The sequence below is a fragment of the Ochotona princeps genome, chromosome 3 (assembly GCF_030435755.1).
Source record: "Ochotona princeps isolate mOchPri1 chromosome 3, mOchPri1.hap1, whole genome shotgun sequence".
In the NCBI taxonomy this organism is placed as follows: Eukaryota; Metazoa; Chordata; class Mammalia; order Lagomorpha; family Ochotonidae; genus Ochotona; species Ochotona princeps.
The window spans coordinates 67,806,544-67,832,161 of NC_080834.1; the positions used below are offsets into that span (position 1 = coordinate 67,806,544).

General features: G+C 40.8%; 1 protein-coding gene across 4 annotated transcripts in view; it reads left to right on the top strand.

The window, feature by feature from the left end:
• The window catches only part of TMEM45A (transmembrane protein 45A), an 85,688-nt gene that overhangs the window by 58,281 nt on the left and 1,789 nt on the right, over positions 1-25,618 (top strand). Inside the window, exons 1-6 of one of the 4 annotated variants that reach the window (XM_058661802.1) lie at positions 2,115-2,296; positions 5,937-6,129; positions 8,112-8,318; positions 9,804-9,988; positions 22,570-22,715; positions 24,112-24,632. In XM_058661802.1, the coding sequence (XP_058517785.1) occupies positions 5,940-6,129; positions 8,112-8,318; positions 9,804-9,988; positions 22,570-22,715; positions 24,112-24,262 (879 nt within the window). In that variant the 5' untranslated portion in view covers positions 2,115-2,296; positions 5,937-5,939 and the 3' untranslated portion in view covers positions 24,263-24,632. Of the gene's footprint in view, positions 1-2,114; positions 2,297-5,114; positions 5,153-5,936; positions 6,130-8,111; positions 8,319-9,803; positions 9,989-22,569; positions 22,716-24,111; positions 24,634-25,618 lie in introns of those variants that run through there. The other 3 variants (XM_058661804.1, XM_058661803.1, XM_004593227.3) reach the window with 3 other exon arrangements.

Genomic DNA, 25,618 nt, shown 5'->3' on the forward strand with positions numbered 1-25,618 from the left:
TGTTGATACACATTTATGTTGTAGTAATCAGAATGTTTCATATATCAATCACCTCATACATATATGTCATTCATTTGTAAGGAGAACGTTCAAAATCTTCTATAGCTATTTTATGCATTGTCACCTGACAGCAATGGGACTTCCTCTTCCTGTCTCATCCACAGACCACTCTTCCTCTTTCTGCCCCTTTGCTACTTCCTCCACCATTCCTGTAACCACTGTCCTACTCTTCACTTCCATGAGACCCGCTTCTTGGACTCCCAAGTGTAAGGGAGATGTGATACTTGTCTTTCTATGCCTGGTTTATTTTACTTAACATAATGCCTTTCAAGTTCTTCCATGCTGATACAAATTACAGGATTTTGTTTTTGTTACAAATGAGTAGTGTTTCATTGGGTGTCTTTGTCACGTTGTTTTGATCATTCTTTCATTGATACACATAGGTTAATTCTCTGTCTTGGAATCTTTATCATAGTTATACAGTAAATGTGGAATAGAAGTATAACTTCCTCATTCCTCATTTCATTTCCTTTGGAGACATACCCAGTAATGGTACTATCAAACTATAGAATAGTTTTATTTATATTGGCTCATGTTTTTCTGTCAACACGTGTAACTTCATTTTTCTCCACATTCATGCCAGAGCTTGTTGTTACTTGTGGTCTTGATAATAGTATTTCTAATTGCATAGTCTGATTCTTAAAAAAATCAATAGCCTAGAAGTGTAAGCAACAAAAGCAATACTAGACACATTAGTCTATGTTAGACTGAAATGCTTCTGCATAGCAAAGAAAACAATGAACAGAATGAAGACACAACTGACAGAATGCAGGAACATCATTATAAATTATGTATTTGACAATTAATTAAATTAAAATCCAAAAGTATATAAGGAATTACATAGCAAAACCCTGTATTCTTTTTAAATGGGCAAAAATCTTCTAAGATACACAAATGATGAATAGGTACATGGAAAAATGTCCAACATCACATATACCACAGAAATATTTTTTTATTCAAATGGGATTCCTGAATCTTGGCCATATTATCTGGGAAGAGACACTTGTCTGCTCTATGTATTTATTTATTTGAACGACAGTAAAAGAGAGAGGGACAAGGAAGAGAAAGGTTCCATCTGTTAGTTCATTCTCGAAATTGCCACAACAGTTGGGATTGGGCCAGACTAAGGCCGGGATCCAGGAATCCTATCTGGTCTCCTGCGTGCAGGAACCTAAGTGCTTGGATCATCACCTGCTGCTTCCCAGGTGTGTTGGCAGGAAGTGGAGCAAATGGGACACTACCCGGCATGCTGACACAGATGTTGGCATCCCAAGAAGCGGCTTAACCCACTGTACCTCATTGCTTTTATCATTGAGATAACAGCAGCTGAGAGTGAATGAAAAGCCTTGCTACAGTCCAAAACTTTCCCTTCTGCCTCTTTGTTTCCGCTTTGGCCACTGTTGCGGTCTGCCTTTACTGTGTGCCCTGGAGTATGCCTCTGCTACGCGACTTCAGAATGACTTCTCCCAACATGTCGCCTTGTCAGGAGGCGTCCCTCCACATCTTAGGCATGTTAGTTTTCTTAACAACAGTCAACAGAACTTTTAACTAATGTTTCAGGAAGGGACATATTTCAGTATTTCTTTCTCTTTTTAAATTTCTTTGATCTACCGTGTACCTCCTATTACAAACAATATAATATTTATTCTCTGACGAATGTGTGCAGCCGCTGATGTGCTGCGATTCTGTTCTTTCATTTTTCTTCTTATAACTTTGGAGTTTAGCCATGACTCATACTTGACACCTGTGACAATCTCTTGCTTGAGGCACTGCAGGGTAGGAACCGGTTTATCTTCTTAGGATTTATAGAACACAATCTATTATATTACTGCTATTATCATTCCCTTTGTCTTTTGTCCATTTTAATGGCCTGAAAGAAAGGTCATGTGCTTCATATGTATTGGTTCTCAGAGCAAGTGCCACGTGACTGAAGCTAGGGAACTGGCAAGTGGGATGACAATGTGAGTGTCACCTGGAGCTGTTTTGTGGTGTAAGGGTTGGACAGAGTAGCAGAATGTCTAAAAGGGCGTGTTCCCTGGCTTTAAATGCATTGTGACATAGTGTGAAGGTTTGTCTTCTCTATTGCATGTGCCAAAGAGGAGGACATTGGTTAGTCTCAGAGGAGGAGGGGGAGGCAGCATAGATTTAGGGCCAGTTAGCATCTGCTTTTCCCTCTGGAGTCTGAAACTGTTATAAATTCGTGAGAGAAGAGACTTGAATTGGACTTTACATTGAGGTAAGGATAAATTAAGATCACTCTTTACAAAGAGTTGAAATTTGGGAAATAAAGTGCATTGACAGAGTATCCAACAATTTCAAAGCTGCCTGTACTTGCATATATTTTGCCTTGAGTGTTAAGTCAGGTAGCAAATTGAAGCTCAAGAAATGGTTCGCATTTATATTGGAATTAACAAATGTGTTTTAAAAGACAAGTCACTGAGACTTAGAAGTACTTTTTTATGGTGGCTAGAGAGGAAGTATTAATCAAATTTTTCTCAAAATGGTTTTCATTTTAAGGTTCAGTTGACTGCTTGGTTGAGATTCCACCAAGAACATTGTTGAGTCTCTTCTGAAGCTATTTTGAGTTCTCTTGTCTTTCCTCTCTGATTTGTGTGGCTGTAACTTCTGTATTAAGTTATACCCAATTAAGATCTTGTGTGATTTGCCTAGTAGTGTCTTTAAGTGCTGGAATTTAAAAGCATGTCTCTGTGGGATGGTGAGTAAATGTGTGCAGATGGTAGGCAGTGGCAAGTAAGGGGGTACCCTAAGGAGAGTATTTTTCTTGCTTTTTGCTTAGAGCATGCTGGTTAGTGCCATCAGGGGTGAAGGGTTTCTTTGGATGGAAGAAGAGTAAACACTTTTAGGATGAACCACTGTTGGAAGCCAGTGGGTGAAGCTGTCATCAGAAGACTGCCAGTGGTAGATCAGGCAGGCAGGGTCTGGAAGAAGGGCTTGCTGATTTCCTCCCTCAGCCTTTTACCTGGAGATTCTGCAAGATACTGGCCAAGTAAATTCTGCTTTATGGATGAGAAAAGCTCATGTTCTACCAGTGGAGGATGTGTCCGCTCTTTGCGTTTAAATCTCATCAGACTCTGTGGTATTGTACTTGGTTCACCTTCAGAGAATAGTAGAGTAGGGAACTAAAAATGGATTGCTGGATAATGTTTTTTTTTTAAAGATGTTTTTATTTTGATTGGAAAGGCAGATTTACAGAGAGAAGGAGAGACAGAAAGATCTTCCACACGCTGGATCACTTCCCAAGTGGCTGCAATGGCCAGAGCGGAGCCAATCCAAAGCCAGAAGCCAGGAGCCTCCTTTGAGTCTCCTACGTGATTGCAGGGTGCCAAAGCTTTGGACCAACCTCACTACTTTCTTAGGTCAAAATCAGGGAGCTGGATGTGAAGTGGAGCAGCCAAGACACGAAACTGGCGCCTGTATGGATCCTTCTGCATGCAAAGCGAGGATTTAGCCACTGAGACATTGAATTGGGCCAGTGGATATTGCTTTTGAAAACATAAGAGTGAAGTGCAGTTTAAAGATGTAGGCAATTGTCTTCACAATGAAAGTGAAGTAAAAATTCTGAATGGTATTTTCATTTTCTTTGTAACTGGGTTTGTTGTGTCCCTTTGCCAGGAAAATGTGACAGGTCTGCTTTGAATTTATTTTGTGTAGATTTTTAAAATACAGACAAATTGGAACTATTAGATTGTTTCAGATTAAAAGGTAAATGTAGGGTCCTGGTGCAGTAGTCTAATAGCGGAAGTTCTCACCTTGAACACACTGGGATCCTATAAGGGTGCCAGTTTGTGTCCTGGTGGCCTCACTTCCCATCCAGCTCCCTGCTTGGGGCTTGGAAAAGCAGTCAAGGACGGCCCAAAGTCTTGGGACTCCGCACCCAGATTGGAAGAAGCTCCTGGCTCCTGGCTTCAGATTGGCTCAGCTGTGGTCATTGTGGCCACTTGGGGAGTGAATCAGCCAGAGGACGATCTTCCTCTCTGTCTCTCCTCTTCTCTGTATATCTGACTGTCCAATAAAAATCAGTAAATATTAAAAAAAATTAAAGGCATAGAAGTACTAGTACTAAGGCAGCAAGGCTAATTTCCCACCTCCTGTTTGTTGTTACCCTGCTATCTTACATCAAAAGCCTTCACTACTCCCCATTGCTTTGTGGTTACATGCTGATGGAGTGTGGAGATCCACTTGTCCTTTCATCCTTTGGGATTGCACATAATAAAAGCTCACATTGTTCAAGACTAGTTTTTTAAAGCACTGACCTAAAACAGTATTTCTCTTTATTAGCCTGAGGTACTCCAACATGTGGCAGTGGTGTGAACAAAACACTTAATTCGATTTGATTTGGTATCCATCTGGCTAAATGAAACTAAGTAATTTAACCAATTATCCTCAAATTTTAAATATTTTGGCACTTTAGAGGGATTTTCTTAAGTAAAATCTGAAGCAGGCTGGTTGTCGTTTATGTTGCAAATGTGCCATGCTAAGATTGCCAAAGCCAGGGAACAGAGATAAAGGAGTCACGTACGCTGACTCAGCCTGAGAGTGACATGTGCCAATTCTGCACTGAGTTCAGCTGCCAGAACTTAAAAAAAAAGTTCCAATCCAACTGGAGGGTAGGCTGGGGAAAATGCGGGGAAGAACACTATGTTAGTCTCATCCACATACACAACAGTTGATACTTTGAAATGATCTAAAGAAGTTAGGGCCTGGCGGCGTGGCCTAGCAGCTAAAGTCCTCGCCTTGGAACACCCCGGGGATGCCATATGGGCGCCGGTTCTAATCCTGGCAGCTCCACTTCCCATCCAGCTCCCTGCCTGGGAAAGCAGTCGAGGACGGCCCGAAGCTTTGGGACCCCGTACCCTCGTGGGAGACCCGGGGGAGGTTCCTGGTTCCCGGCATCGAATCAGCGCACACCGGCCCATTGCGGCTCACTTGGGGAGTGAAACATCAGGTGGAAGATCTTCCTCTCTCTCTCTCCTCCTCTCTGTATATCCGGCTTTCCAATAATAATAAATCTTAAAAAAAAAAAAAAGAAGTTAGTAGGCAGTTTCTCATCATTCAAGTTTTAAGCATAAAGGTAAAGTTTTCCAATTACTTTTTTTTCAAGTACACTGAAAGAGCAACTGTGTGGCGAAGTACTCTCTGGCATTAAAAGTACCCTTTTTGAACTCTGTGTAAAAACAGTGAAATTTTGCTTGACAGTTGTGAGATTTGGGTAAGTCATTTAACTTCTCTAAACTTGTATCCTAGCTGAAAAGGCTGTGTCCCAAAATGAGATTAGAGAATACATGCAAACACTGACTCAGGGTGCAGAGGCTGCATCCCACAGCCAGGGGATCTGGGTTTGATTCCTGGCACTGGCTCCTCCTGATCCCGGAAGCTGAATGTGAGCCCAGCCTCCTGACAACACAGAGCTTGGTAGGCACTGGTGATGATGCAAGCAATTGTTCCTCCACCCACATGGGTGACCAGGACTGAGTTCCTGGTTCTTTTCCTAGTTTTGGCTTGAATTGTAGGCATTTGAGGAGCAAACCAGGGTATGAGATATATTTGTCTCTCTGCTTCCTAAGTAAATTAATTGGAAATCAAAGAATGAACAAGGAACATATTGACACAAAGTCTGGTACATACTAAATATTCAATACTTGTGGCTTTTAGCTTTCCTTAGATCATTATTGATGATATTGTTGTGGGGTCAATGATTGTCAGCAGTCGTGTAGAGGTCCTGTCTGAGCCAGGAATGGATCTGTAATGATCAGAAGATAATGGACTCTGTGAGAATGAATGATGTTTTGGGCAATTGTAAAAATGAAATATCCTCATCTTTTGCCTGTTTTTTTTTTTGTTTTTTTTTTTTTTAGATTATGGGGAGTTTCAAAGGTCATGCCCTCCCTGGAACCTTCTTCTTCATCATGGCTCTTTGGTGGAGCACCAAGAGTATCCTGAAGCATATCTTCAGAAAGCAAAAGCGGACCTGCTACCTGGGTTCCAAAGCCTTATTCCGTCGAGCAGAAATTTTGGAGGGGACTGTGTTAGTCTGCATGGCCTTAACTGGTGAGTGAGCCATTTCTGTTCTCCTTTCAGATACTTTCACGTGCTGATAAACAAACTGTCATAAAAGCAAGATGCAAATCAAACAACACCACAGTCTTAAAGGTTTACAAGAAAAGATAAATAGGGAATTTGTTAATAAATTAGATTCTCAGAAAAAAAATGAAGACACTTGCCATGATGAATTTTTCATTAAAAATATCTCACCACGTGTTCTAATTTCTACCTTATATATGTTGTTAGGAAGATAATACTTTATGTTCATAAAAAAACCTATTCCTTTATGAATTATTTGATGTAGTTACCTTGCCTGCCAAGCCAAGGTGGATTTTCCTTATAGAGTTTATTGGTATCTTTGAAATAATTTTATATCAAGTGTTCTCACCCATAGAAGAACAAAATCTACCAGAAATAATTTTGTAAATGACACCAAAACAATCAAGTGACTATGGACAAACTTCAGTAAGTACTCATTGCTGATATGTGATGCCTGAAAGGTCAGCGCTGAGAAGACCCAGCCTCATGTACTCATTACTTTCCTTGGTTCCTAAATTAGAGGAAGAGGTTAGGCCAGGTAACCTCTGAGGCCTTTCCTTTTACTTTGTACCTGGATGAAAATCTCCATGTTTTTAGCATTCCTGCCTCTCCTCTTTCTTTCTTTTTTTCTTTTTTTTGTTTAAGATTTGTTTTTATTGGAAAGGCAGGTATACAGAGAGAAGGAGATACGGAGATACAGAGAGAAAGACCTTCCGTCCACTGGTTCATTTCCCAAGTGGCCTCAATGGCCAGAGCTGAGCTGATATGAAGCCAGAAGCCAGGAGCCTCCCAAGTTGGTACAGGGTCCCAAGGCTTTGAGCCATCCTCTACTGCTATCCCAGGCTACAAGTAGGGAGCTAGATGGGAAGTGGAGTAACCACAACATGAACCGGCGTCCAAATGAGATCCTGGTGCATGCAAGGTGAGGATGTAGTCAGTAGGCTATTGTGCTGGGCCCTATCTCTTCTTCTAAAAGATTTCTTCATTCTTTATGCATGGAAATAGATCTCTGCCATGACCCTCAGGTTGCCAAATGACATTCCTGGTTTCTCATTTCACAATAGGATAACCAAAGATAACAATAATATATATTTTCCTAAGAAAAAATGTTTTAGAAGTATTTTAAATGTTTTTGTAATGAAAACATGTAAAATGTTTGAAGAGTTAAGTTTACCCTGATATGAAATATATGAAACATATTACCCTGCACTAAAACATCATATTGCTTATAAATATGTATAATTAAAAAAATACATATAGTTTTTGTGTCACTTAAAATTTTTCTCCTTCTCTCTGTAGATATGCCTTTCAACTAAAAATAAATAAATCTTGAAATAAATTAAATTGACTATCTCCAACAAGATTTTCCCCTGCCAAATTCTGTAGATTGGCAAGTAAGGCAGCATTTCTAAGAATGTTTACCAGTATGCACAACTAACTGAACGATGTACTCTGTGCATCTGGATATCTTGGTTGTCCTTAACTAGTGGAAAACTGAAACCTTCAGCACTGTTACTCAGGACCACGCAAAACCACCTGCTGCTTTGTGGCAGCTACCTAAATGTGTGGAAAGAAGGAAATGTGCAAGTGAACCAGTGGACGGAAGGTCTTTCTCTCTGTATCTCTGAGGGGCTGATCTCACAAATCCAAACTTCCACATCATACAAGATTTATCTGAGCCATTAGAGTGGAATAACCAGTGAAACTAATGGTCTGTATTGAAGACCTGAAACTGATATTTGACTGGTTGCATATGTTTAACTAAAATCTGTTATCCTAATCAGTATCTGAATCTCCAAACAATCCTTAAATGCCAGGGCTCAGTTACCAGGGAATAGTCCAGAGACACAGTAGAGTGGAATAAACAGTGTGCTAACTCTCCTGGACCTTCCTTTGTTTAAGATAAAGTTGTGGGAGGATTACTAACACTGTGGGATGTTCTTCTACAGGCATGACTGGGGAGCAGTTCATTCCTGGAGGACCCTACCTGACTTTATATAAAGAAGGCCAGTGGAACCAACTCATGGGCTGGCATCATTTCACCATGTATTTCTTCTTTGGCCTGCTGGGTGTATCCAACATCTTATGTTTCACCATCAGTTCAATTCCTGTCTCCTTACCCAGGCTAATGCTGTCAAATGCATTATTTGTGGAGGGTAAGTATTAGTATTTTTCTGTTCCTTTCTCTGTTAGTGGATTTTAACCTAGCCCTTTATATCCCTCAGGGGTCTTGGTACACTGTTGGTTGATATCTGGGTCATGGGAAGATGTTTAGATGCCTGGAGCAGAATACCAAAGATCTTCCTTCCTTATTGACTCATTGTGTCAAATTGGGCAAGCACACTCATTGTGCTTTGTTCACATCTAGCATCTGTATTAAATAACCATGGGCTGTGGTAACCTGTCTCTTGTTTGTCCTGGAAATTATTTATTTGGACTTTTAGCAAGTGAAACCTGAACTCAATGAAGCATGCTTAGCCTCATGATGCAACCATTCACAGAACTGCTTCCATCATCTACTAACTTACCTTTTCCATAAGAAGAGAGTAAAAATCTACTATTATCTGGCTAGTAGGGTCTGAAGAATTCGGTCATATGAAGATGTCAGGTCCTAATTTTGGAATATTACTGCAGAGGATGGAACTAAAAAGTGCTGAATGATGAGAAGAGTCATTTCGTAGCTGTTTCCCTTACTTTGTACATTTGAAAAAAATTTGCTTCATCCTCTGTGAGAACAGGACTGAATAAGAGATTGATGTCATCAATGAATAGCAGTTTCTTATTCTCTTACGGTGTTGTATCTCAGGGTGAACATCTCTTTTTTCCTTTTTAAGTGGAAAGGATTAAGACTAGAGTGGGATCCCGACACAGTAGCCTAGCAGTTAAAGTCTTTGCTTTGCACCCGCCAGGGGTCCATATGGGTTCCAGTTCTAATCCCTACGGCCCTGCTTCCCATCCAGCTTCCTGCTTGGGGCCTGGGAGGACAGTGGAGGATAGCCCAAAGCCTTGGGACCCTGCACTCGTATGGGAGACCAGAAGAGTCCCTGGGCTCCTGGCTTCGGATTGGCTCGGCTCCAGCCATTGTGGCCACTTGGGGAGTGAATCACCGAATGGAAGATCTTTCTTTCTGTCTTTCCTCCTCTCTGTATATCTGCCTTTCAAAAAAAAAAAAAAAAGACTAGGGTGGAATTTGTCCACTCTCAGTTAGGTGCACTTCCTGGGAGCTTTCTGAACCTCTTGTCATACTCAATAAAATCAAACTTACGGGTTCTGTCTGCCTTTGCTTCCTCCAATGGACTGACTTCCTTAAGGCAAGGCTTGGCTCATTCATTTGTGTACTTAAAGCACTTTTTCATGACATCACCCTCAGCCCTGTCATGCTTGCTATTCACCATTCTGCACAAAAATGTCCTTGTAGTTTGTTAGACATGCCATCATGTGACAGATTAAAAGTTGGGGAGGGAAAGGGGGGTTACATTTCAAGGTCACGTTCTGATGGCAGAGTTGTGTTTCTGCAGTGGGCATGTGCTCTTTTTGGACAACTGTAGGCATACAGTTACCTGGAGAGAGGCTGAGAGAGCAACAGCTGGTGGTTCCTTGGTTTCATTGAAAAAGACACGCTTTGTTCTCCCCTCCATCAGCTTTTATCTTCTACAACCACACTCACGGCCGGCAAATGCTGGACATCTTTGTGCATCAGCTGCTGTTCCTGGTGGTCTTTTTAACGGGCGTCGTTGCCTTCATAGAGTTCCTGACACGGAACAATGTGATTCTGGAGCTTCTGCGGTCTAGCCTCACTCTGCTACAGGCGACCTGGTTCTGGCAAGTAAGTTGGAGTCACAAGGTATTGTATTTGTGTCTCTGCCTGTAGAGTCTCTGTGTTGGAGGGAGCATATTGCTTTAGCATCTAGTTCTCCAGCGAGAACACAGGCTTTGGGGAGGTACTGTTTCTTTGGGTGGCCTGGAAGTTCTGGTGGGAGAGCTACTGGGGAGGAGGGTGATATGCGCCTGCTTGTTACCCATGGGCACAGCTGCAGTGAGGAATCTAGGAACCTATGCATTTGCATAAAAGTAGTTCCTGATGATAAAGCAGCTTACAGCCTACTAGTTTGTAAGCCAGAGAAATCCTTGGCCGGTAAGAAAATTAGGGAAGTATTATTTATTGAGAAACAGCTGTATGTCAGCCTCAGTACCAGGCTTTCACAAGTATATTGTTTCATTTTGTCCTTGCATTAACCCATCAGTTAAGCATTATCATTCTAGTCTTAAGAATAGGAAGCACTGGGGAGCCCATTCCAGGCTCAAGCAATATAAGAGTTAGGCTCTAACTCTGCGTTTATCTGACCACAAAACCTAAGTTCTTTACCATTTTATGCTGTCAGCTGTAAACTTGATGCTTTTGAAAGTGTGGATTTTGATCAGTGAACATTCATTTTATAGATACTGATAAATCATAAGCCATGATAAATATATGGAAGATATAGAGAAAGTTCAAGATGAACGGTGAACATGATTTAATTAAGAATAACCCCCTCTTTGTTTTTAAGATTTACTTTATTTATGTAAAAGCTATAATAACACACACACAGAGAGAAAAACTCTCCATCTGTTAGTTTGTCAACAATGTCCAGGACTGGGGCAGGCCAAATGCAGGAGCCTGCAACTCCATTTGCGTCTCCTGTGTGGCTGTAGAGGCCCCAATACTTGGCCCATTTTCTGCAGCTTTTGTGGGATTAGCAGGGGGCTAGAGTGGAAATAGAGCACCTGGCACTCATGTGGGATTGCCAACTCCTGCTTGTGTCTCAGCATGTTTACCAACGCCAGCCTCAAAGAAGACTTTTTTGAGGAGATTTTGTTTTAGTCATCAGAGAGCAGAGATTTGAAATGAAGAGATGTTTCAAGGATTTGTATTTCAGATGAGGAATGATAAGAAAACACTAATGCATGTGGAAAAGAGAAACATGATGGCCAAATGACAGTATTAATGAAATATTTAAAACATATTGAGGAGGAGCCAGTGTTGTGCCACAGGGAGTAAAACCACTACCTATGATGGTGTCTGTTTGCGTCCTAGTTTTTTGGATATATGCCCTGAAGTGAAGTAGCTGGGTCATAAGCTTTTTAGTTTTTTTTGAGTAATCCCCATAATGTTTTCCATGGTTTCTCTACTAATTTTCATTCTCATAATACTGTATCAGGGTTCTCTTTTCTCCATATTCTTAGCAGGGCTTTTTTTTTTTTTTTTTAAACTTTTTGGATAATAGCCGCTCTTACTTGAGTGACATTACACCTCATCCTAGTTTTTATTTGCATTTTTTGGATCTTTTTAAAATTTAAAAGGCAAAAGAGACAAAGGCAGGCAGAGGCTTTTTACCTATTTCTATTGTTCACTTTTTGAACAAAAGCCAGGACTGGACCAGGCTGAAGCCAGGAACTGGAAACTCAACCTGTGTCGCACACATGGGTAGCAGGGCCTGGGTACCTGAGAGATTGTCTGCTACATCCCATGCACGTGAGCAAGATGCTGGACCAGAAGCACAGGGGTCAGGACTAGAACTGGCACTCCAATAACAGATGCAGTAGACATCCCAAGGGATATCTTCATTCCAGTCTCTTCATTCCAAATCTCTGCTCTCTGATGACTAAAATAATCTCCTCAAAAAAGTCTTCTTTGAGGCTGGTATTGGTAAACATGCTGGAACATAAGCAGGATTTGACAATCCCATGTGAGTGCCAGGTGCTCTGTTTCCACTCTAGCTCCCTGCTAGCCTTCTCAGGATCAAGTTGGTCTCTGTGCCAGGTGGTACTTCCTGACCTCATCTGCTTGCTGTTTCCATGACTTATGCCTCTTAAAAAAAAAGGTAACAAAGTTAGTTTTTCAATAGATTTTTAAAAATTTAATTGAGAGATAGAAACATTAGAGACTTCCCATCCACTAGTTCACTCCTCAAAAGCTGGGGTGTACCAGGCCAAACCCAGGAGTCATGAACTTGGTCTGGGTCCTCTACATGGTGCCAGCATCCCAACTACTTGAACCAGAACCTGCTGCCTCCCACAGTGTACATTACGAGAAAGTGAAGGTGGGAGCAGAGTCCTTACTTGTTACCAAGTATTGTGATAGAGGATGTGAGTCCCCAAGTGGCACCTTACCCACTTCTCCTGCTTTTCTTTTTAGGAATTATTTAGAAATGTATTTTTAATGTCCCCCCAAGTATTCTTTTTATTACTTATTTTTATTTATTGATTTTTGTGGTTAGAGAATTTGTTCTCTTTGAAATAGTTAAGACTTTCTTTGGGACATGGTCTAGTATCAGTGTTTGTAAATATTCTGCGTATTTGAAAAGGCACTATATCCTTTCTTTGTTGAGTTCAGGATTTTACACGTATTGACTATATCAAATGTGTTAAAGAGCTTATTCAAATACAGTCAGACATGATCAACAAGGGAAACTCAAGGAGAGTGTAAGGATTGAATTACAAAGAGCAGAATTAATTAAATTGAAAATGTTCACTTAATATTTAATGTGTAGGTTCTGACAGAGGAGGCTGAAACTCCAGCTCAACTGGAAATAGATTAGCTCAGTGATGTTTCCTTTTACACAGAAATAATGTTTTTGCATTCCCCCAAAAGCTTTTCAAAGGAAGAGCTGTTTGGTTAAAATCTTGGGGCATAAATCCATGATTACATAGACATTTTCAGCTACCAGTAAGTCTAGACTAGTTTCCATTTTCACCTGGTGAACAGTCTAAAAAATGTCTGGAGTCTTAAAGAAAAATGAACGTTTAATACCATCCCAAATACACACTGGGAAGAAATGAATCCATTCTTGGATTCCTCTGAAATGAAAGTCTAAATGTCAACGTCCCGCAGTGACACTAAATAATGATGACGCACACTCTTGAGGGTCTGGGAAAACATGAACTGCCACCGCAGCTGGGACACCAACGAACGAACACACGAACACGAATGAATCAGCCGAGGAACAAAACGAACAAACCAACAACCAAAGAACTTTCATTGCTGAAAGCAGGCTGCTTATATACAGTTCTCCACCAATCACTTCTCCCCGTGGGTCCATTTGGCGCTACCTGATAGGCCGGTAGCAATGACATAATCACAGCGAGGGCATCAGCCTATCCCCGTGACTTCCTGTTTGCCTATTGGCGGGACCAACCCTGCCTCCTGGCCCTCAGCCAGCCTCCATCTTGTGACGGCCTATCATAGGCGTGGGGTCAACTCCTGGGGTGCTCCCCACATCTAAAACTTAAAAGAGTTTATTATGCTGCCATGATTTTTTTTGATAGAAATAGTATATGAATATTGATGGCCAAAGCTGTCTTAAGCTAACAGGATTATGTTATCATTTTGGGCATTTTTTGTTTTACTACTCCTGCCAATTCTTCATATGTGGTTCCTACCAGTGTATAAACTATGGCTAGATTAAGCACATACCTGTACTCTTAGAACCTATATTTATGGATTTAACAAAGCAAATTAGAATGGCTAATAATAATTCATATGTAAACTGTTGGATAATATGCAAACGGAGAAGGAACCTCTCTCTCATTCTATAATAATTGGTTTCTTTCCCAATCCACATTATAATCAATACTGTTCTTCCAATAACCTAGCTGTATAATGCAGTTTGCAAAAGGAAACAATCGTTCTCTAGGTCCTTTATAGTGAGTCACAGTTTCTCTGTGTCTGTGTGGGAGAAGATTTCAAAAGGGCACCTTGCTCCCAGGCTCCCTCTCATCCTCCTTTTGGCCACAGCCACTCGTTCAGTCAGAGAAAGAGGAAAAAGCCCCTGTTCTCTCTGCTTTTCCTAACTTTTGGACAGTTGCTTCCACTGCATCTCCTGGCTCTATCAATGCTCTTCCCTACCCTGCCAGGAGATGGCCCCTGACTGGCCGGATTCTCTACAATGTCCTGCCTTAAGAAAAAAAAAAAAAGAAGAAAGAAAAGAAAAGTTGATGTCATATGGTGGATCAAACATTTGCTTAGAAGTATTGAAATAAATGCTTGGATAATAAGATGTAAAACAATAGAGAATTCACTCTTAGTGTACATGCCCCTGGCTTGTTAAAGAAGATAATAATTTACCTTTGAAATATAATGCAAATGAGATTTAAACTTAAAACAGATAAGGAGGGCCCTGCGCGATCGTGTAGTGGTTAAAGTCCTCGCCTTGCATGCGCGGGATCCCATATGGGTGCCGGTTCTAATCCCGGCAGCCCCACTTCCCATCCAACTCCCTGCCTGTGGCCTGGGAAAACAGTTGAGGACGGCCCAAAGCCTTGGGACTCTGCACCCGCGTGGGAGACCCAGAAGAAGCTCCTGGCTCCTGGCTTCGGATTGGCTCAGCTCCAACCATTGCAGTCGCTTGGGGAGTGAAACATTGGATGGAAGATCTTCCTCTCTGTCTCTCCTCCTCTCTGTGTATCTGACTTTCCAATAAAAATAAATAAATCTTAAAAATAAAACAAGGAGTCAGCAGCAAAGACAGAACAAGAAAATAGAAATTTATTTTTTTTTGATGCAGTGCTTTTCTTGGGATTGTCTGATAGGAATAAATTAAGACAATGGATGAAAGCACACATTTTTTATAAGGGAAATATTTTCCATAAGGGATTTTTCTGCTTAAAGGAAGAAGTAGTGATAAAGATTGTGGCAATTTCTGGTCCTTAGTTTGGGGTTTGAGCATTGCTGTTTGTCTGGCTTTCAGTAGCTCACATGGCTTTACTCTCCATAAGCGTCCATCATATCTTCAGTTCTTCAGTGTCAGGTTCTGAGGGTTCCAGTGAGTGTTAGTAGTGAGAAGCATGCAAAGTTTCTCTTCTCCTGGTACAAAACAGAAAATATGACTGGCAGAATTGGTGAATACCCATGGAGGCGACTTGAGAGAGATTTTAGTTTGAAACCTCCCAAAAGGCAATTGTGCCTGTGGAATATAATGAAAATTTGGCAGGCCTCCAGGTGGGGCTGACCTAGGTCTGTAGTCTACCTTTCCCATATTAATCATGTGAAACACCGAGGAGAAGACATTCTGGACCTTTGAGCCTCTTCAACTATGAAAGAGAAATAATAGCTCCTGGTGTTGTGGAACTTACAACTTGAAAACTCATGTGGCCCTCTGGAGATGGCTGTTAATTCCATGGTGGAAGGGTAGAGAAATCTGCTTGGAGAATGGGAAGGCTAGTCGGAAACTGAAGGTCCAAGAGAGTTACCAGTTCATCTCAGCGGCAGATTTCAGGCAAAAGATACACTTCTGCTTATTTTGATGTTAGACTGCTGTAGTGGTTCTCTAGGGCTATCTCCACAGGTGGGTGACTTTACATAGTAGACACTGTGCTGAAGGCCAGAAATCTGAAGCCAGGGGTGCTGGAAGCCTTCGTTCCTTCCTTTGTGGGGCCCATGGGGAGAAGGTGTGCCACAGGGATGATCCTTGACATCCTTGAGGTCCAATCTCTGGCCTGTCTTTACGTGGTATTTTCCCTGTGTGTCTTTACCATCCTGTGTTTTTTTACATGGCTGTTTTATAAGAATGTCAATCATTGGAATTCAGGCCAACTATGATCCCTTGTGACATCTTAACCTAATAATATCTGCATGTGTCCTGTTTCCAAAGAGGGCACAGTAATAGGTACTGAAGGTTAGGACTTGAAGGAGCAATATGACCCACGACTGCTGATCTTTACCTGTGGGGGCTGGAACAAGTCACTTCCTAAACAGGTGGATAGCTTATTTGTGCAGCATTGGAGGACCATTGGTAGGCCTGATGGGTGGGAACCAGAGAGCTGGTTCATAGTTTTTTAGATTCTCTGAAAGATCCTTTCTTGCCACAGGATTTCTGATTTAGTTGTTGTGAGTTGTAAGAGAAAGAGAGAGGCAGCCTGTGTGATCCCAACACATCAGCTTTTGCTGGACTGCTAAACTGGGTATTGATAACATGACTAGAATTTTCTTTCTATACAGTGAGCACAAGATGACCCAGACATTCTTGCTGTCTTTCAGGGATTACAGGGACCTGGATTTTGATACCTTTGTTATCTCACAGAGAGCTTTCCCTAGTAGCATATACAAGAAGTGTATAATACAACACCAGTGTATGCAAAGCAACAGACAAACCAGCTGGGTGGCATTTCTGCTTGAGGTTTCTGAGTATTGAGTGTTGGTGTCTCTGAGTTAATAACTGATTTGCCTTCTGCCAGTGGAGTTGAAATGCTCACCCTTCAGAACGTGACTGTGGTCCCTTGTAGCGGCCCCAGCGGTGGGTACTGTAGAGTCATGGAAATGTCTTTGCTTGTGTTTGGTGATGAATGGATAGGATCATGGCATTTTTGAGTTATCCTATGTCTGAAAGAGACAACAAATGAATCCTTTTGCTTGGAAGAGAGAGAGAGAGAGAGAGAAGGATTTTCTTCCATCTGTTGATTCACTCCCGCTCCTCAAATGTCCACAGGTTGGGATTGGGCCAGGCCAAAACCAGGAGGCTGGAACTCAGAATGAGTCCCTCACATGGATGGCTGGGACTTGGGTATTTGAGTCATCACTTGCTGCCCTCCATGGCGATGTGTTAGCAGAAGCTGGAATTGGAAGTGGAACCAGGTCTGGAAACCAGACATTCTGAAACAGGATGCCAGCACTTCAGACATCATCTTAATGCTGTGCCAAACCTGCCTCCGTGCTATTTTTAAATAATGTTGTATTTGGGGAATGTTTATGATTCTGACACTGGTTTATAAATGAAATGCGTAAAACCAGCACAGAAGTAGGAAGCCTTGCTCTGCCTCCCTCTGCTTGGTAACCTGAGTACTTAATCTATAGAAAATGTATACTTCTACTCAAACTGGCCCCTTGGAAACATGCCGAATGATGTCAGCTTTTCTTTTCTTTTCTTTTCTTTTCTTTTCTTTTCTTTTTCCTTTTCTTTCTTTTTCTGTCATTCTTCCTTTCTTTCTCTCATTTTCTCTCTCTCTCTCTCACTTCTTTCCTTGCTTCCTTCCTTCATTTTCTTTCTTTCTGCACAGCTTTTGTATGGAGTTCCCTAATTATTAAGTGTTGTCTTGCTGGGCATTGAAATTGCAGCGTCCCCCAACTCTCCACCCCTACATTCTCATTTGAGAGATCTATGAGTGAGCTTCAGGATCTAATTCTTATTTGCCCCACCTGAGTGGGTAAGTATGCCTCTGAGACAAACTGTATCACATTTCAGTGGTTTTGTGTCTTCATTTACACTGTGTCTGTAAAGGTAAAAACAGCAAGAATCTGTTGTCACATTTCTCGGCTTTCTTAACAATGAGCCCTTGGGGGCAGGCATTTAGCCTAGCAGTTAAAACACTGGTTAAGGTAACCAGGCCCCACAAGGGAGGACCTGGGTTTGATGTTTAGCTCTGGCTCCTGACTCCAGTTTGTAAGGTAGAAGTGATGACTCTGGTAGTTGAGTTGGTGCCGCCCACTAGCAGCCCATTGAGCTCCAGGGACTTCAGACCAGTGGGCAAAAGGAGATCTTGTAGGCAGATGGGAGTGAAATAGCAAGTAAGCTCACTGGTGTGTCTGCTTCCTCTCTCTTTTCTTCTCTCTCTAATAATTTATTTAAAAAATTAATGAACAAAACTATGTCATCTAGCTTCAACTATTCCTACAGCTTGATACATTCTGTGAGCCTCAGTGTATCAGTTCCTGGCTTCGCCAATCCATTGCTACTTCTCTGCTGTCTCCAGGTCCCATTTATCAGCCAAAGCTCCACATTGCACAGCAGTCTGAGAAAATGCAAATCTGTTCATTTTAATCTTATGCCTTAACCCACCAGTACTTTTCCTTAGTGCCCTAATATCAAGTCCAAATGTTTTGTCATCTACCTAGATCCCTTCTCTTCTAACTTTTCAATTGCATGCCTAAGGCTAGCATGGTCCCAGGCACATACTATGCCCTTCAGAAAAAGTGGAATGAATGAGTAGAAGGCAGAGAACCGGAGTTAACTATAATCCCTTCTCCCTTTTCAATGGAGATCAGTTTATGAGCTCTTTGCAGTGTCAAGAAGTCTTAAGAATAGTTCCCCATGCTCATAGAAACCTGCATATCGCTTAATAAAATTTAAACATGTGCATGCCCACATGCTTATGTAGGTGTTATGATAGTATAAACACATTGTATACTGTACTTCTAGAAGGGCATTTATATATAAAGTTTCTGTATATATCCATTCTTTAGTATCTTGGTCCCCCCTTATCTGAGGTTCCACTTTTTCTGGTTTCAGTAATTCACAGTCAACTGCAGTTGGAAAATACGAAATGGAAAATTCCAGAAATAAGTAACTCATCAGCTTTAAGTTGCCTGCCATTCTGAACTGTGTGATGAAATCTCTCTGTCCTCCTTCTGGGAAGTGAATGACTCCTCTGTGCAGGGTATCCATGGTATACACTCATATGCTATTCATCCATTAGTCACCCGGCTACCATCTCAGTTATCTGATGCACTGTTGCAATCTCAAGGTTCTTGTGTTCAAGTAACTTGTGTTGTACTTACTAATGGCTCCCAAGCACAAGAGTGGTGATGCTGACAGTTTTAGTACAATCTATTGGTTAATTGTGGTCATTGTTAATCTCTTACTGCGGCTTAACTTATAAATTAAATTTAATCATAGGTATGTACAGGAAAATATAGAATATACTACAGAGTTTATTATCCAAAGTTTCAATTGTCCATTGATGGATTTACATTCTTGTGGATAAGGGGAGGGGAGTCTACTTTGTACAAGTCCATATAAAAATACTTAAACTTGTGAATGTGCTTACATTTGCATGTCCATTTATAAAAGGGAAAAAATTAAGTGTTGTCAAGGGATTTGGATTTTTTAAAATTTAAATTTAAACTTCTAAAATTTTATAATACAATTCCATAGGCTGTGGGAGTTCCTTTACACTCTCCCAAAATTCTCACCCTCCTAACTAATCTCCTTTATATTATTACAATAGTATAGTCCTTCATAAGCAGTCATAAGTCCATAATTCTGCAGGTATAGACATTCTGCAGGTATTGGCAGAGAGTCCAGCATCTTATTGTAAAGAATTATATAGCAGTTTCATTGGGAGTCTATCTTTGATTTGAATGTGGAGATGCATGCTGCATTGTATCTTCACATCTGGATATGATAGTCTTTATTACACAGTTACTATATATTGAATTGGTTTTTGAAATGTGTCAAAGAATATGGGTGGAATAGATGTTGCTCAGGGCCTGGCCAATCTATATATAGTCTATGCTTGAAGGGTCACACAACACCATTTCTTTATTGGACCATCTTCAATCTCAGTGTTATATTCAACATATAGCAAAACCTCTGAGATGACTTCAACCAGCTTTGCTATCCAGGCCTCCATCCTCTCCATTGTTCCATATAGAAAGGTTGTGTGGTAAGCAAGAGTGTGGAGTCTTGAGAAAGAGCATGGAATTGTTAGAGCCAGACATTCCTAGCTGGGAATCCTTCTTAAGTCACTCAGCTGTTTTGTAATATTGGAGAAATTACTTAAGCCTGTGACTTCCAGTCTTTCTCTCTGGAATATGAAAAAAATGAGGTTGGTTTCTTTTTCTTGGCATTGTTTTGAGGACTGGGGGTTATTGTCAAGTTTATGGGCATGAGTGAAGGCCATGCAGCCAGCGTATGGAGGAACATCCTACAAATGATAGTTTTTTTTTTTCTAACTTAAGGAAACTAGAAATGAGAATAAATGATTAAAATGCAAATGTTAGTTTTCCTTGACTTAGTAAGTTTATGTGACATTTCAAACAAGATATGTTAAGCTTTCATTCAATATTACAGACTAAATTTGTTTTTCCCTGTAAGATTTCATTCATTAAATGTGTGATCCTGAGGCAAATCAACTCAATCATTCTGTTTCTTTATTTGGATAATGAAGATGATAGTACATTAATATGAGGGTAGTATTGGAATGTGCTTCCAGCAGTTCTTGGGAAATTTCATGCAAAATTTAATTTTTTAAAACAAGATTTATTTATTTGAAAGTCCTCTCCCCTCCTGCACAAAAGAAAAACCTGAATAGGGATAGATAGAGAAGATGGAAAGAGAAGACGGAAAGGAGAGGGAGAATCTTCCATTCTCTGGATCTTTCCCTCAGATCGCTATTGACTGCCATGTCTGGGCCAGGCACAAGCCAGGATCTGGTCTTCCACATGAGTTGCAGAAGCCCAAGTATTTGGGCCATTTTCTACTGCCTTCCAGGGCCCATTATCAGGAAGTTGGATCAGAAGTAGATTAGCTGGACCCAAATCAGCACTCCCATAGAGGATACTGGCCTTTTGAAATGTAGCTTAATCCCCTGCACCACAATGCCAGCCAGCCACAGTACAAATCTGCTTAAAATCCCTGCATTTTTTTCTTGCAGTATGTATTTTCCATGAATTTTTGGAGTCCCTAATGCCTACTAGAAAGCCATTGTGGGGAGACTACTAAACATTATAACTTACATATTAATCGATATCTGGTAGACATATGGCCAATTATCCATGGTGCTATTTTGTATTTGTATTTCATTTAACTCTAGAGGCCTGAGATTTTTCTGTCTGTCTATCCATTAGTTCATCCATCATGTTTCACTATTTTTTATTGGAGTACAATTCACAGGACATAGAATTAACCGTTTTAAAATTTGGCAGCATTTAATGCATTCACAGTGTTGGGCATTCTCCTCTTCTTTTAAGTTCTAGCACATTCTCATCAGCTCCAAAGAAAGCCCTGCACAAATTAGGCAGTCACTCCTTTCCCCTGTCTTCTCACCAACCAACAACCATGAGTCTGCTCTCTGTCTCTTTGAAGGTTTACCTATTTGATATAAACAGAACATGCAATATGTGACTTCTTGAGTGTGGCTTCTTTCACTAAACTTTTCAAGTTTCAACCATGTTTTTTGCATGCATTATGAATACTTTATTCTGTTTTATAATTGATTAACATTTCCTTGTATAAATGCAATACCACATTTTTCTTAAATACCACATTTGATAGATGTTTGGCTTGCTTTTATCTCTTGGCTATAACGGATAGTGTTGATATGAATTCTTATATACACATTTTGTTTGAATATTTATTTTCAGTTCTATTAAGTGTATACCTAGAATTGCAAACATTTGTAAGCAAGATATGGTAATTCTATATTTAACATCCTGGGGATTTGCCAAAGTGTTTTTTGCAGTGGCTATATCATTTCTATTTCCGTATCAATGACTAGAGATTCCAATTTATCTAATCTCACTAATGCTTGCCAGTTTTCTTTGTTATTATTATTGGTATCCACATGGCACAATGTAATAGTTCATTTTGATTTTGATTGAGTTTTTCCTTATAAAATGATGCCCATCTTTGCATGTGCTATCAACCATTTGTATAGTTTCTTTTTGGAAAATTTTTTAAAGTGTTTTGACCATAAATTTTGTTGATGTTGTTGAGTTTCAGGAGTTTACATATATATATATATATATTCTAAATACAAACCCTTTGTCAGATATATGAGTTTTTACTTTTTGATACTGCTCTTTAAAGCACAAACGTTTCTAATTTTAATGAAGTTCAATTTGCTTTTTCCTTGAGTAATTGTATTTTTGTTGTCATTGTTAAGAAACCATCACCAAATTCCAAGTCATGAAAGTTTCTCATGTTTCTTAAAAAAGTTTTATGAACTTCCTCTCATACTTAGATCTTCAATCCATTTTCGTTTATTTTCTACCTAATGTGAGGGAAAGGTCCAGATGTATTCTTTTGCATGTGAATAGCTAGGTATCCCAATTAATGGCTGACCAAACCATGGATGATTGGGTTTCTTTCTGGCCTCTCAATTCTGTTTCATTGATCATTGGGCCAACACCACACTGTTTTAAACTATAGCTTTGTAGTAAATTTTGAAATGAAAAAGTGTTGATTCTTTGCTTTTCTTTTTTTTTTTAAGATTTTTTAAAAAAATTTTTATTACAAAGTCAGATATACAGAGAGGAGAGACAGAGAGGAAGATCTTCCATCCGATGATTCACTCCCCAAGTGAGCCGCAACGGCCAGTGCGCGCCGATCCGAAGCCGGGAACCAGGAACTTCTTTCCAGGTCTCCCACATGGATGCAGGGTCCCAATGCATTGGGCCGTCCTCGACTGCTTTCCCAGGCCACAAGCAGGGAGCTGGATGGGAAGTGGAGCTGCCGGGATTAGAACCAGCGCCTATATGGGATCCCGGTGCGTTTCAAGGCGAGGACTTTAGCTGCTAGGCCACACTGCCTGGCCCCGATAACAGAGGTTTTCTAAGTTACTTTTTATTTTGAGAAAAAGTATCTTACAATGCACTCTCTCTCTGGGAAAGTGGTTGGTTATTTCAATATGTATTTTGTTTGTTTTAAATTGCAGATAGGTTTTGTTCTTTATCCTCCTAGTGGAGGTCCGGCGTGGGATCTGGCAGATCATGAAAACAGTGTGTTTCTAACCATGTGCTTTTGCTGGCATTATGCACTATCCTTCATCATCATTGGAGCAAATTATGCTTTCCTCACATGGTAAGTTAGTGATTTTTGTTCACGTAAGTTCTATTTTTCAGTATATGATTGTGAGGGCTCAGTAGTGATAAGCCGAAAATTCAAAATAATATTTCATTCCCTTCCTCCTGTAAGACAGGGTAGCATAGCAGAAACTTTCCTGCAAATGTGGACATTCCCAGAGTAAAGAATTCATGCTGGGTCAAACCTGAACCAGCTCAGCAGTGTCTTTGCTGGGAGTGGCCTCACCCATTGCCCTCAGCACACTGCTGTGTGCCTCCGCATCCTTGCATCTGCAGTTTCCTCTTCCCAATGGTCTGCCCCCAGGTTTGCAGTGAGTCATCCATTTATCAGTGTGCATATAGTTTACTTTTTAAATGGGGATTTCTTAATCAACTTGTATCTGTCCTATTACATTTAAGCACTGGTCAATTGACATTTTGTTTTTTGTAAAATGTGGGTAATAGTAGTAACTAAATAATATCATGCATTTAAACTTAAGACATAATAACAATTTAATAAATGTTACTGTCTTCTTGTTCTCCCCCTCCTTCTTCTACCTCTTTGATATTAAAAAATGAGTTAGGTATGGACTATTTCCATGAAATATTTCTAGTCCTATAGCCAAGACTAAATTAGAGAGACAATTATAGAGCAGCAAGTGGAAACAAGGAGAGAACCAAACCATTGTTAGAGCCCAGAGAGAACTCCCCACAATTAAAAATCATGCTATAGCTTGAATTGAACAGGAATGAAAGGGGATGCTCATGCTTTCTCTAAGGTTGTTGGCATCAACCCACACTTGGCTTTCATGATCCCATTGGCCAGGCATAAAGGCTGCAGAACCTAACCCCTAGAATACAGAGCTGATTGGAGTTTTCACAGTGTTCTGTATCTATAATATTCTTATGGTGGCCACTAGCTAGTGAGTGGTTGAAAGATGGCTAGTGCTGTGTTCATTTGAAGTCAGCTTAGTAGCCATAGTCAGATGTGGAGTGCAGTCACTGAACTCAACACTACACAGCCAGTAGGATCCCTAGCAAGCAGTGGCTGTTGGCAGGCCCAGAGGACTTTGAGCCCTGCAGGAACCAGCTTTCCTCTCCTCTCCAGATGGGAGCCCCACTCAGCTCATCTAGCTTGGTGCTGAAGTAGTGACAGGGCGCTGAAAGAGCAAACTATTTCCTTGTCCAGGCCTCTGGTGTCTGTTAGGCCTTGGATAAGCCCATTTTGATGTGCAGTTGCTTCCTTCTATACACATACAAGTGATTTTGAGAGCTAGGAAACTCTCCCTTTCCACTGGACGGATTTGTGTTGGTCCCTATTCCATCTCCTCCACTCCTGGTCCCCAAAGCAGGTGCATGGGCTTTGGCAGGCTCCACCACTGATTAAAACTTAACTTCTTCCCCTGTTGTTCTAGGCTAACATCTGGGTCTCAACTCCTTAGGGGCTCGACTGCCTCCAAGAAGAGTACCAACATTCAAGGAAACCCAGTACCTCATGTCAGCTCCCTTCCAGAACCAAAAGAAGACTATAGTCTCTTCCTGTTTCAAAATTCTTCAGATCCTTGACAAACCTCTTTCTCACTTCCAGTTTTGTAGAGACTGGGACTCCGTTTTTATGTCTTACCCTCTCATTTTCACCTTCATAAGTCATTTTTTCTAAATAGGCACAACTCTTACCCAGTATAGTCACATGAAATGCATATTTCCCATGAAAAGTCTTGTAGTTCTTCTTGCCCTTGTTTGTCTCCAATGAGCATGTTATCAGTTGTGATACACCTTGGGGTGTTGACGGTTGCCTCATGTGTTACTGGCTAGTTTGTGTGTATCTTCTTGAGAGAAAGACCCCTTGCATTCTCCTCATACTTCTTGGCACACTGCCTAACATGTAATAGCTGCTCAATAAACACTTGTTGGCTCTTTTAATAGATCTGTGTTTCAGAGCTCCTTCAATGTAGGTTTGCATGGAAGTCATGTTGCACACTCCTCATGTTGCTTTTTGAAAGATAAAATCAAGAGTATCAAAATTCTGATGTATTTTGATAGAATTTAAGCAACAGTTTAAACATTATGGAGATTCAGTACTGCCCTTCAGGGAGGTCATGTGGCAAAGTAATTCAGTCCTACATTTCAGGCTAAGCAGCTGTGACAGTCTGTCTCTCAGGAGTTGACTGTGGAGTGGTTTGTAACTCATCTCCATGGGTTGAATTATCATAACATTATCTCAAAACTTGTTTGACATAACACAGTGATCACCAGAGAAATACAGCTGGATTATGGTCCTATTGCTCCCACCACTGCTGAAAAAATGATGCTGTACTGCTCAGATTTCCACAATAAGGAGAAGATGGCTTTGTCCAGTGCCACGCCTTTAGGCTTGGCTGTAATGGCTCATAGGAGAGACTGTTTTGAAAATCTTAGGGTATTTATTGTATTTCACATTGAAACACAACTAGACTGTTTCTAATCCCATCTGGTGGTAGGCGAGTGTCACCTGTTTACAGGTGGATTTTCTAAGCAATAATTTTTTTTATAAATGTATTGTTTTAATGTGTGTGTGGGTTTTTAAAAAAGGTTTATTTATTTTTACTGGAAAATCAGATCTACAGAAAGGAGAGACAGAGAGAAAGATCTTCTGTCTGCTGGTTCACTCCCCAAGTGTCCACAAAAGCCAGAGTTGAGCCAATTTGAACCCAGGAACCAGGAGCTTCTTCTGGGTCTCCCACACGGGTGCAGGGTCTCAAGGCTCTGGGCTGTCTTCTACTGCTTTCTCAGGCACAAGCAGGGAGTTGGATGAGAGGTGGAGCAGCTGGGATTAGAACTGGCACCGTATGGGATCCTGGAGCTTGCAGGGAAAGGATTAGCTTTTTGGGTCATTGTGCTGGGCCCAAAACAACAATTCTTGTGAGTCATTTTGAAAGACAA